The 13,445-nt window shown below is 38.5% G+C and overlaps 1 protein-coding gene across 1 annotated transcript in view; it reads left to right on the top strand.

The window, feature by feature from the left end:
• The window catches only part of sh3kbp1 (SH3-domain kinase binding protein 1), a 34,130-nt gene extending 21,546 nt beyond the window's left edge, over positions 1-12,584 (top strand). The window contains exons 8-19 of the mRNA XM_054622977.1: positions 4,970-5,039; positions 5,665-5,759; positions 5,925-6,020; positions 6,133-6,184; positions 6,277-6,348; positions 7,539-7,680; positions 7,830-7,900; positions 8,044-8,150; positions 8,800-8,925; positions 9,493-9,704; positions 10,024-10,087; positions 10,488-12,584. Of these exons, the coding sequence (XP_054478952.1) occupies positions 4,970-5,039; positions 5,665-5,759; positions 5,925-6,020; positions 6,133-6,184; positions 6,277-6,348; positions 7,539-7,680; positions 7,830-7,900; positions 8,044-8,150; positions 8,800-8,925; positions 9,493-9,704; positions 10,024-10,087; positions 10,488-10,526 (1,146 nt within the window). The 3' untranslated portion in view covers positions 10,527-12,584. The remainder of the gene's footprint in view (positions 1-4,969; positions 5,040-5,664; positions 5,760-5,924; positions 6,021-6,132; positions 6,185-6,276; positions 6,349-7,538; positions 7,681-7,829; positions 7,901-8,043; positions 8,151-8,799; positions 8,926-9,492; positions 9,705-10,023; positions 10,088-10,487) is intronic.
• The last annotated feature ends 861 nt before the right edge of the window (positions 12,585-13,445 follow it).

The raw sequence follows: 13,445 nt of genomic DNA, 5'->3' as shown, positions 1-13,445 counted from the left end.
ACTTGCAGATCTTCTCAAAAAGCGGTATTGGAAAAAAAAGGTCAGTTCACTGAATGTTAAGAAATTCAAAATGTAGATATATGTAAATAAAACCTTAAAGTATCTGCATCGCCAGAAACCACTAGGAGGAAGAAAGTGTTGGTTTTGTAATTGTGGTGAACTGACCCTTTGATTCCATGAACTTTACTGTTTTCATGAAAATAAATAAAAAGAATTTAGTGTTTCCTATTAAACATTTTTCTTGGCAGGTTTTAAAATAACATTTTACCCATCAGGAGATATAAAACTCTTAAAAAAACCAAAACACATGTATTATATTTTCTCCTTTATTTTGTAATCTGAATAAGAAACCTTTTCAAAAACTTGCTTTCTGCATGTCAAATGAAACTGAGGCTAATAGACAAAGTAAGTGGAAGTCATGGGATTGAGACAACATAAATAGAGTAAAGAAAACAAAAGCCTGTTTGTAAAAAGGCTTTTAAAAACCCAAATTGGTGATCAAACCTTCCTGCAGACATCTGAAAGATGTCTGTGAGCCTCTCCTGCTGAGCGGGAGGCTGTTATGTTGTCCTCTAATGAGACTTTGAAGGAGGTGACAGCAGAGCGTCTCCATCCGGGACGGGGGGGAGACGCTGAGTCACAGGAAGCAACGTCAACTTTATTATTGAACGGGAAGGTCATATGCTCATAAAGTGGGTGAAGTCCTAATGTGGAACTAGATAGCAGCGTTTAATCATTTTTGTGCCAGCATTAAACATCTCTCCGCTGTCATTCTGACAAAAAGGGAAGTGTTTCATCCTGATTTATTTTCTTTGCAGTGAGTCAAAGTCACTCAACTCAGCTGAGTCTTCAACGTAAAAACAAAAAAACAGTAAAGTTTAGGAGGGATGGTCGGTCCCTGAAGGAAAACGTAATATTTAATAAAGTAATGCACATTTGACTAAAGGTTTTGTCAGTTATAGTAACTTGAATCTACCAGTTAACAGCCTCTGTAATGTCTGTTCAGTCCTTATCTTTGTTTTCATTGATGGGAGATTTATATTTAGTCGGAACTCTCGTCTATGTCCTTCAAGCGAGACATCCACACTTTCCTCGTCAAATCATTTATTTGACACAAACTTTATTAAACTTGGGCCAAAAAAAAAAGATTATTTCCTCACAGTCAGCGGGACAGTAGACTTCTTAACGGAATGAACTGTCAGTCAGACAGAGGAAAGCACTAACTTCATGCGAACAGGAACGTTTTTTGTGATAATTACTTTAATAGAGAAAGAGCCGTCGATTGTACAAGACACAGTGTCATACAGGATATATATTGTTTGTACTTAATGCTGTAGAGAGGTGACTAAATCTTATTTAATGCAATTTAGTGACATGCTGGAGACAAGAAATGGGCAGAAAACATAAAGCCGCTATAATAAATCAAGTTTTTATTTAATCAATGGATAAATGGACTGTGTAAAATGTGAATGGGGGGACTTTTTAGTGTCATTTAGCTCATTGTTTCAGTTTCGAGGCCTTAAACTTTACTGTTTTGTTTCATTCTTACCACTTTCATCAGCGTTGTTTCATGGATGTGGGCAGTTGTACGTTAAAACACCTAAAAAGTCAGAAAGATTCCCCTCCAGAGGCTGAACACTTTTAATAATGTCAGCGTATGTCATATGAAAAGATTCACTGAGTCATAAATGACACAGAAGTGTGTCGTTCAAATGGACTCACTTTAAACCACGAGGCCACACAGTGCAGCACAACACTTTCCTCAAGGTTGGTGATGTTTGCTTAATACTGTCCTTGTAAAATTTACAGTGGAGTAAGAAAACAGACGGCGTTTCATGCAGGCTTTATACACGTGTTTGAATTTCCTGCCTCTGGTCACACCACGGTGTTAAGATGACGTCACTCTGAAGCAGCCAGATGTACAGTACAGTAAACACAGCTGTCGGGTCATGTGCGGTTTCTTGTGCGTTAACTAAAAAAGTAGTTCCTGTTTCTCTTTTTGAAACTAAAAGTTAAAATGTCTAACTGTCTGGGTCCCTGGTTACTTTACAGATCACGATTTTTCGTACAAAACATATAAAGAACTGTCAAAAGACAATGCATTGTAAGAAATTAACCTACCCAACAGTATATGAAAAATATGCCTTAACTATTAGTCAGGTGAATCAAAAATATAAGCTGTTTTATTATCTGATTAATCATTTAAGTTAGCCAAATATATATAATATAATATAATATAATATAATATAAATGTTTCAGAAGTAGCTTAACCTCAACCAACTACGAGAGTTGCTTAAACATTCACGTACAAAAAAAATTGATTTTGTGTTTGTATATGTATGTATGTATGTATGTATGTATGTATGTATGTATGTATGTATGTATGTATGTATGTATGTATGTATGTATGTATGTGTGTGTGTGTGTGTGTGTGTGTGTGTGTGTGTGTGTGTGTGTATATATATATATATATATATATATATATATATATATATATATACACACACACAATATAGTCTTTAACTTAGAGGCCTAGTATATATGATTTGGCGGCATCTAGTGGTGAGGTTGCAGATTGCAACAGACTACAACTTTAACCGTGTGCTAAGTAAAAATCTACGTGCATAGGGTTCATCCCAAGTCTCTTAAATTGCCTCCTCGATTCCCTCACTTGCGTCGTTTCCTTGCGTCTTAGTCCCGCCCACCAGGGATGCACGGAGAGACGCGAGGAAACCAGGCGAGGAGAGAGGAAACGAGGAAACCAGGAAACGTGTTTTAAGAGACATGAGACGTCCTTTCAGTCTTAGAGCCAGTGTTTAGTTTGTCCGTTCTGGGCTTCTGTAGAGTCATGGAGGACTCGGTGAAGAGGACCCTCCCCGTTTGTAGATATAAACTGCTCATTCTAAGGTCACAAAAACAAAACAACACTTCTTTTCAGATTAATAATATATTCCATGTCTGCCGGTAGATCCCTCTAAATGCTACACACTGTTCCTTCAAGTAACCAAGTATTTTTACAGTGTTTTATTAGTACTTCTATTAAAGTAAAGGATCGGAATACTTCCTCCATCTGTCTTTTAAGAGGCCCAGAAACATGTGACACTGGGACAAGGAAGCGTCTCTGTGATGTTGTAATGATGTCTCGATGCTTGTGGCACCACATGGGTCTCATTAGAGAGGGAGGGGGAGAAGGGTGTAGAGAGAGAGAGAGAGAGAGAGCTGGAGGGGGAGGTGGTATGTTTCTTTTTTTTTCTCTCGGGCCGAACAGAACAGAGCTGTGTGTGTGTTCGGGACAGACCGGGTCTTGTTAATAAGTGTGTGTGTCTGTGTGTGTGTGTTTTCCTGTGGAAGAGCCACCCTGGTTCCACAAACACTGTCGAGGGATCCACTCCAGCCGGGAAACAACGGCTCCTTTAACAACCTGCACCACACACACACTCTCCGACAACACACACACACACACACACACACACACACACACACACACACACACACACACACACACACACACACACACACACACACACACACACACACACACACTGCATCATCTCAGTGGCTTTTGTGCTAAATCCGATCTCATCCTCTCTAATTAGATGGTTAGATGGGAGCTGTGAGACAGTGCTGTCCACTGGAGGAAAGGGTTTACTTCAATTTAATTCTTTATTTTTGTCTTTCACTGTATGATTTACATTTTTTACACTTTACATGATTCTTTATCTGTTTTTTTTATTTATTTATAATAAGTGATTTTAGGTCATTACTGCAGGAATGGAAATGTTGAGCTGTTGTTCCATCACTTTGGTTTAAAGTGAAATATCACAACAACTATTTTCTGGATTTCTATGAAATCACATACAGACATTTATTGTCCCCAGAGGATGAACCCTCCTAACATTGGTGATCCCCGACTCTTCCTCTAGTGTCACAATGAGGTTCACATTTTTAGTTTAAAGGGAGATTCCTCAACAGCTATTGGAAATGCCATTATATTTGGTTCAGTATTCATGTTCGCCTCAGGATGAATTATAATAACTCTAACTTATGATCTTAAAGTTACATTTGTTCATATAGTTTGGAAGTTATGCATATTTTGGATTTTTTGGACTTTGGATATCTGTTCATTTATATTTTTTATAATCGCAGCTTTCATTGATATTTTATATTTGCACTCTTCTACCATGACTCTAGTCTTGTTCAATCTTTGTTTGTTTAGTGACATAATATAGACTACAAGAGAGTCACACATGAGGGCTATGTTTATGTAGAGTAGCAATTTAGTTTTTTCCTTCTAATTACTGGCCAAACATAAACAGTGACAACACACTGAAAAGTTTCAACCATGAAATTCAGAAAATGGGACTTTTTGAACTAATCTATTTGACAAAATGGAAGTTTTTAGTGTAAAACATTAAGTTAAGAGCTGCAATCGAAAAGACCGCTAATTGATCAGTCCATCACTAGAAACATAATCGCTAACTATTTTTATTATCGATACATAATTGAAGTCCATTTTATTACAACAATAAATGCTGTTTTGCATCCTCTCAAATATGGAGATTTGCTTTTTTTCTGTTTTATATTATAAAAAACTAAATATCTTTGGGTGTAGGAATGAAAAAACAATTATTTAAAAGACATCATTTTTTAAGACCAAAACGATAAATAACTGGTAGCTTAATCGATCATGAGAATAATTGTTAGTTGCACTTTACTATTGTCTCTTCAATAAGGAGAGAAAGTGGTGTCAGTTTCTCTGAATCAAACCAGGTCACGAGATTCTCTAGAGACATCTGTGAAACTTACCCTGGCAGGAACAGGAAGTCCAAAAGTGGTTACACACAATAGAATAAGACACAGATTACACCGCTGGTTACAAAAGATGATATCTGCTGCAGGTGTAAGGACATCTTAGTATGTAAATGTGGGAAGAAACTAAAGGTTTTCTCCCATCTGTCCCTCCTCTCAGGCCAACGAGGGGAAAGCAGTGAGTGTTGCCGCGGAAACCATGAAGACCGAACCTGATGGCAAAGCCAAAGGTGAGAAATGACTTATTACTTATTAAACAGTACTGCTGTAAAGATATAAACTGTAAAGATTCTAACACAAACAACACTATAAATGACAACAATTTAGGTTAAGCTGTATGATGAGACAAAGAAACCTGAAAATGTGATCATTAGTTTTTTAGATCACTTCCTATCTGTCCTGCAAAAGCTCTCCTTTGTCACAGTATTGTAATTAGGTTTTGCCAAGCCACCGCCTAGAAACACTTCCTTACTGATGTGTTCAGGTGCTTGTGGAAAGCTCCGACATCCAAGATTTGAAAGTTGAATGCTAAAAGGATTGAATTATCAAGCTGCGTTGAAAAGACTCGTACATGATTTGCAGTTAATGAGTTTAGAAACACAGGCAATCTTTAATGCTCATTTTCTTTACACTTGGCATTTTGTTTACTGTAAATGAACTGGCTAGTTTGGTGTAAATCTGTTTTAAATAATCTGCTTTTCCTGTGAATATTTATAACAAAACATCTCTCTTTCAGCAAACTCACATTGTGAAAATCATACCTTCTGTTCTTGGGGGGAAAAACTCCTCCACTCTCTTGTTTTTTCTCAACTCTTAATTGTTCTTGTCTGACTTTGTCTTTAATTTGACTGGCAGGACGGGAGCTATGTAAAGTCCTCTTTCCATATGAAGCACAAAACGAAGACGAGCTGTCACTCAAAGAGGGGGAAATCATCAACATCATCTCCAAGGTAATCCAGCCTGAGTGTGTGTGTATAACTCTGCTTATACGTCTGCTTTTATTCCTGCATCATTTGCTTACTTTGAACAATTTGCATCCAGGTGCACATTAAAAACCCTGAGCAAGCATTTAAGGTTGCAGTTCCGACCGAACATTTTGCTGTGTTTTTGTGCAGGATTGTGCTGACGCAGGCTGGTGGAAGGGGGAGATCGGGGGACGGCAAGGTGTCTTCCCAGATAACTTTGTCAAGCTGCTAGACGTGGATAAAGAGGTGAACATGGAGCAAGGGAACATGCAAAGGTTTTCTGTTTATTGTGAAGGCAGGAAATCCTCAAAGACATGATACATTGTTAAAGTGTTTTTATGTTTCTGTGTGTTTCCAGAGACCAAAGAAACCGCCTCCTCCCAGTGCACCTACAGCTAAACACACCACAGGTACAGTAGCGTCTTATTTCCTTCCGTTCTTGTTTCCATGTTCTGAGAGAGAGAGAGAGAGAGAGAAAACCTGTGAAAACTCTGACCTGTAGAGAGAAAGTCGGATGTCAAGAAGGTTCCTCCTGAGAGACCTGAACACCTGCCGCAGAGAGACCAGGATCGAGGTACAGTCTAGACCACTTTGGTCCGGCTCAGCCCGCCTTCAGCCTGCAACTTTCTCCTCATCTGTTCAGCTGGCTATGGACAGATCACTTACTAACACGCTTAATATTACTAATCCAGCATTTGATTTGCTGAATAGGGTTGCAGCATAAAACGGAGACTCGATATCAGGGTGAAAAAAGGACGATGGCGATGTGTTTCGGTTTTAAAATAGAGCCAAATGTGCAGCAGGTTTCTGTTGAAACAATAGATCACTTGCAGTTTGTTTGTGCTCAGTTGCAAAGCTTTGATTGTAGAAACGCTGTCAACATTACTCTGTGTGCGACAGGAAACGGTGGGCACTGAGGTGTTGATTTTTAGCTTCCAGTTGTGCAACACAAACAGAATCAATAGACAAATGCTACACACAATATTTGTTTGTGTGTAATTATTTGAGCAGAGTAAGAATTACTCGGATCCTTAAAAAGTGCAAATACAACAAGTGCAAATGTACTTAATTACAAGCAAAGGGGCTGCATTTAAGTAAAAGTACACAAGTATTAAAGCAAAATGTATTTTTGAACTAATAAATTATCAAATGTGACATAACTATATTGTTAATATTAATGCTTTAATGCATTCGTAGCATTTAGCTATTGTAGCTGGTCGAGCTGGAGCTAGTTTTAACTACTTTAAGATAAGGTTAGTCGGTTTAGTCCAGTGGTTCACAACCTTAAAGGGTCACAAGATGAATCTGAGGGAAGTTTACTTTTGTGAAGTATCATAAAGTGTTATTATTTTACATCTTTTGGCCTTAAACTGTTTTTTAAATTGGGAAATCACTCTTTGATTAAAGCATTTTCTACTTATTCGTCAAATAAATCCCTCACTAAACCTCATGCATACTGGTAGACCTAAAACAGCTGATCCTCTCTGGTCTTTGTCGCCCCCTGGTCGGTTTTATTTCCTTGCTTCACCTTCTCTTTGTCCCCTCCAGCCTGGGGTGACTCCAGACCTTTCTTCTTCTTCTGATTTTAATCTCTAACGACTTTCTCTTGCTTTGCATCACTTTAATCCTACTTTGCCCTCACTTTTAATGTTTCCCTGTCTGTGAGTGTACATGTGTGTATTTATGTTGTACAATAAGTCTGTTTTTTTAAGTTATTTTTCCTTTTGAACATCCATGTTTGTTGTGTGATTTTTGTGTGTGTAGGTGAAGAATTGAAGCTTGGAGAAATCCCCAAGCCCTCCCTCCCATCTACCCTTCCAAAGAAACCCCTCCCCCCAAAGACAAGCGCCTCCTCTTCCTCCCAACCCCCGCGTCCTGAGCGTCCTGAGAGACCACCCACTCACACGTCAGTACACACACACACACACACACACACACACACACACACACACACACACACACACACACACACATAAAGGCTCTTATGATGAAAGAAATCTCCACATACTCCTGAGCGTACACGGCCTTATTTTGTTGTATGGTTTACCTGCTCAGGTCTGAAAGCCCCAAGTCAGAGGGCAGGGCTTCGACACCAGATTCTGCTCCTGACAGGTCACATGACCCGGGTGAGTTTGACTGACAGGAGCAATCGACCTGCTGAGATCCAGATATGCTGCCTCAGTAACTGTCAGAGCGCTCTCTCTCTCTCTCTCTCTTTGTCTTTGACTCATGTTGAACAGCTGATGATCAGCTGATGTCTGTGTTCCAGATGTGGACCTCGACGTCGTGGTGGCGTCAACAGAGAAGCTGAGTCATCCAACGGCGTCACGGCCGAGAGTCACAGACCGCCGGCCTCGATCACAGATCCTCACACCAGTGAGTGTCTGTAGTTAGACAATCATTGAGGATGCGTTTATGCACACCACTGTGTCACTAACAGGAGTGGAAGAAGTACTCACATCATGTACTTTTAAGTAAAAGTAACAATACCACAGTGAAGAAATACTCTGCTCCAAGTAAAAGTCATGTTAGTTTACTAAAGTAAAAGTATTAAAATTAAAATATATTTAAAGTACCAAAAAATACTATCTATTAATATCTAAGTACGTATCATGCAGAATTATGCTTTATTAGCTGTACATTATTGATGCATTAATGTGTTCATAACTTTTAACTAACTGTTGCAGCTAATATTTAATTACATTGATAGTGCACAATTGATAAATCACTAAAAACAGTATACTATGATAGTGACTACATAGGACCAACTACTTTATGCAGATTGAAAAAGGTACATAACTCTGTTTGGTGTCCATGCTAATGATTTAGCAATCAATTTGTGGAAAACGTATTGTACTGATTAATGTGGAAGGTCGTGTTAAGTCTTCCTTTTGAGCATTGTGAAGTGGAGCTGTTTAAATGGATTATGGCTGTATTTAAATGACATATTTCTGATATTAGTATGTGTGGAGTGCTTCAGAAAGCAACAGACTTTGCACTGAATGCATCACTGTCTGTGTTGCAGTCTTCCCTGTCCAGTATCGACCTGGACTCTCCTCCAGTGATGGAGAGGAAGGAAAAGATGGAGCCGGAGTCGGTCCCCTGCAGACCTGTAGAGGTTTCCCTGAGGAAAGGAGTCCCCACCGTCTCTGTACGTTGACTTTTTATTTCATCCAGCAGAGGGCGCCACGCCACATATATTCATGTTTCTGAGCAGTGTACAAACTGCAATTGTTGTTTGCACACTTGCTGGCAAATGTGAGATTTTACAGTTAATTAACAGATGACAAAGTTATTTTAAGTTATGTTAAGTTAATATTTCATCACAGAGGGGCTAAAAATAAATAAATAGATCACCAGTAAGGAATCTCTTCTTGACTCAATTCAAGTTTTAAAGTGGATGTCTTTTAGTTGGCAAAACAATCTCACAAAAAGGTGCAGGAGTAGCCATTCTGGAGCTTTCTATCATATCACACAGTCTTCCTCATCACAGAGAGATTGGCCTGATAATGTAGACGTTACAATTTCTTTTTTTTCTCAGCACTTAAAGGACAAAATAATACATTTTTGCTTTAATCTTTATTCCTAACTGTACTTGAATCTCTTCAGTATTATAAAAAAAAAGAGCAGAACTACCAGGTTATATATTATATGTTATGATAGAATAATTCCTAAATTCATAATATAATCTCTGATCTGTGTTGATATTTGTCTTCAGGTTCCTGACAGTAAAGCACCGCTGCCCACCAAGCCCTCTGTCCTGGCCCTGCCGAACGCCGGCCATCGCCCCGCGTCCCCGTCTTCCTCCCAGGTTCTGAGCCCCTCCCCCGAGCTCAGGCATTCACCTCTGACCCCCCCGACACTGGAGGAACTCAGGAACCAGCTGAGAGACCTGAGGTCCTCCGTAGAACTGCTGAAGAGCCAGCACAGGTACGTTAGACCTAGAATCTTTTCTAGTTAATTTAGAAACATTTAAAATCACAATTTTTTTATTTTTATTATTCATAGCTCACAAGTTCACTTCCAACAAGTCAATTTATCAGTTTTTTATAGTTGTTTTTTTATTTTGTTGTTATTGAGGCTGTTTTATTCCATTTTATGTTTTGCCTCATTGCCCTCCTGTAATGTTATAATGCTGGTTCAGCCATGTAAAGCACTTGGAAAGTTCTGTATAAATAAAGATTATTATTATATATGTATGTGCATGAGTGTGTGTATCGGTTTCATGGTGTATTTGTGTGCATTTCAGGCAGGAGATGAAGCAGTTGACCAACGCGCTGGATGACGAGAGGAAGATCCGTGTTAGTTTACAGGTGAGACTCATAAAGTTTTGATTTTTGTTTGTGGAACAAACAAACGAACCAAGTTCTGAAATGAATGGCTAAAATGGCAATAAAAATCTTAGTATATATTATTAATATGTACTATATATTGCGTTTCCAAGTTCATTATTTAGCTTTTTAGGAGAAATGCTGCAGGACTGAACAAAACGGTGAATGAAAAAAATTGGATCTAGTATCCAAAAAATACCATATATAGTACACACACAATTTATGAAAAATGCTGTGATCATTAGATGCAATTATACATGTGAAAATTATGAATTCTCTAGCAACACTGACGTAATCTCATCCAGAAAGGATTTAAAAAGCAGAAGCTAAATATCTTTAACACAATCATTTTAATCACAATACGTGTGTCTTTGTTTGACAGATGGAAGTAGAGCACATAAAGAAGAGCCTGTTGAAATGAAGACTAAAGCGTCCTCTTAACGCCACATTGGAGTCCAACACTTGAAAACATTCTCACTGTTGGCCGAGACACTTCAGCCAAAACAAAGTTTGTGCCAAACGATCGTGAGGATCAACATCAGCAACAATACACAGAACCATGGAATCATCCACCTTCCCCCTTCTGATGTCGCCTTATCCAGCGTTTACTTCTTTATTTTTTTTACTATTTTAAAGAGGCTTCTCTTGTTAAGTTTACTGCTATCTTTTCAAAGCTTGCTGTGCCACCGGTACTGTCACTGGCTGTGTGTCGCCCACGGTTACGGAACGATGACCCAGAGGCTGCCGTGGCGGCCTGGCTGGTACTTCTTGTTTTCTAAGTGTAAAGGAGACTCGACCTTCGTAGCCCGGTTGGTTCAGACGACCTCTGTGCTGGTCTGTGTCCACTCTGCGGCCTTTGCCTCTTCTCTGTGTGTGAGTGTGTGTGAGAGTGCTTTGTTTTCCCATCAATGTGGGGACCAAGCGTCAGATTGGGGGGACATCTTTGAAAAGTGAGGTTGTTTTGGGCCGATAATGACTTTTTCAACGGGCAACATTATGGTTAGGATTAAGGTTGATCAAAGCCTATACTTTGAAGCACATAATTAGCATTAAGGTTAAATTGTTTTACACACTGAGCTTGATGTTTCTATCGTACACTGCAGGCGGAGGATTTTGGAAACATCAGCCATTAACAGCCCTGACCTTTTTCTTCTTGATGTCCTAACTTTATAACTTGCAGTCAAATATTCAACCTTTTAGGAGAATATAATTATAAGCACATCGTGATTCTTCCCCCTATTGGTTTAATTAAGTATTACCAACACGACAAGTGCTGATACTATAGGTGCTAACTAAAGGAATAGTTGGTTATTTTTGGAACTACGCTTATTTGCTTTATTGACGGGAGTTAGATGAGAAAATCAATGCCACTCTAATCCCTAAATGCTAAATGTGAAGCTACAGCCAGCAGCTAATTAGCTTAGCTTAGCATAAAGACTGGAAACAGGGAGAGAACAGCTAGCCCTAAAAACCAAGCTCTAAAACAAGAGTTTTAAAAACGACATTTTGTGGTTTTACAATGACAAGACCTCAGAAGGTGACTACTCTCGACCAAGAAATAGTCTTTTAAATAATCCCCGTAAAACCACAATATGTTACTTTTACACTTTTTTTTTGGGTATGAAACAAAAAGATAATATGCAAATTATTAATCTTTACAGGAGCTGCTAGGGCTGATTTTATTACCTTTTGACGGAGCCAAGCTATCCATCGCCTCCTGTTGCAATCTTAATGCTAAGCTAAGCTAACTTAGCCTCCTGGCTGTAGCTTTATATTAACCACATGTGAGAGTGGTATCAATCTTCACATCTAACACAGCTTGAAAGCAAAAAAGCGCATTTCCAACAATGTCAAACAACTTCTTTGACAAAATCCAATACTGCCCTGTGATATTTGGCTGCAAATGAATGCAAAGAAAAGCACATGTCACTGCATGAACACGCCTATTTATGATATATGTCATGTGGAGCGTATTGCCTTCTGGACCAAAACATATTATTTCACCTTCTTTTGCTTTTGCACTTTTGCACCATGATTCCAGAAACCTCAAGATACAAATAAAGAAAAAGGCGATCCATGTGTATCTGATGTTCCTGGTGCTGTTTTGGCAGCAGATGAAGAGTAGAGACAGGGTTTGAGGAATGTTAGTCAGTGAAAGAACCTCAAAGGTAAACCAAGATAAAAATGTGTGTGTGGTAGCATGTACGGCTGTTCGCCTCCCTTCCTTTTATGTGCACAGAATCTATGGCAACCCGTCACTGTGGCCTTCCTGTTCTTGACTCCAAATCTTTCTTTTTCTTTCTTTCTTTCTGTCTATCTTTTCTTTCTTTCTGTCTTTCTTTCTTTCGTATGACAACGAGAAAACTGCTACAACTGAGTCTACAAATTGTTTTCATGACTTGGTCCTTTCTCTCCAGGATAGTGATAAATATATATACTTTTATATTTCAGTGTAATAAAGATGCTATTATGTACTGTACATGTGCATATTTTGTTTGTTTTTTAAAAACCAAATGTGTAAATTGTCTGAGGGTAAAATGTGTAATATACAGTATTGTATGAAGAAGCATTTTGTTTTATTCCAACAATTGCTGCTCCTTCATAGATTACTGTTATAGGGCATTGTATTTGTGCAGATGACGAATGGAAACAGGACATCTGAGTGTACAAAAAGAGAAGTGAAAGTCTTGATTCAGCCTTAACAGACACTGAAACCACCCCAAAATATCTGCAACAGCATTTATCTGAATGCAACTGAAAAAAACAACAGATAAAATCCCTGAAAATGTGTCAATCAACTGCACTATTGGAGTTCACAAAAGCATAAAATGCCAGGAGTACAAAAGCATGAGCTCATAGTGACCATTGAGGTATTTTACTGCAGAATTGTGCAGAAAATTGTTTTTTTTACATAAAAAGAAGTTAAATTAACCCATAAGGAATAGGACTAAACAAGAACAAAACAGAGAAAGGAAAAAAAAACTGATCAATTTGTGAATGCAGCCAAATTGAGTCCAGATATTACAAAAAATAAAGACTCATTCATGATGACAATTTAAATTTAGTTGCAATTTCTTCATGTGAATAATAGAAACAGTAGACATTAGTCTTTCAAAATATGTTATTTTGTGAGAACCATGTCCATCAAAAGAACTGTTTTAATGTAAAATGGGGGAATTGAAGAGTTTCTGAGCATCCAGAGAGAGCAAAGTCTCTTATCAGGAGAGAGAGAGAGAGAGAGAGAGAGTTGGGTTTCAGATTCACTGTTGCCAAGGCAGCCTGACTTGTTCTTTCCATCTACTAAGTTTGCAGCGTTTGAACTTCGGGAGCTGCTGTCGTC

This window comes from Anoplopoma fimbria, chromosome 21 (genome assembly GCF_027596085.1).
Source record: "Anoplopoma fimbria isolate UVic2021 breed Golden Eagle Sablefish chromosome 21, Afim_UVic_2022, whole genome shotgun sequence".
NCBI classification, from domain to species: Eukaryota; Metazoa; Chordata; class Actinopteri; order Perciformes; family Anoplopomatidae; genus Anoplopoma; species Anoplopoma fimbria.
This window is presented reverse-complemented; position numbering and strand designations above follow the sequence as displayed.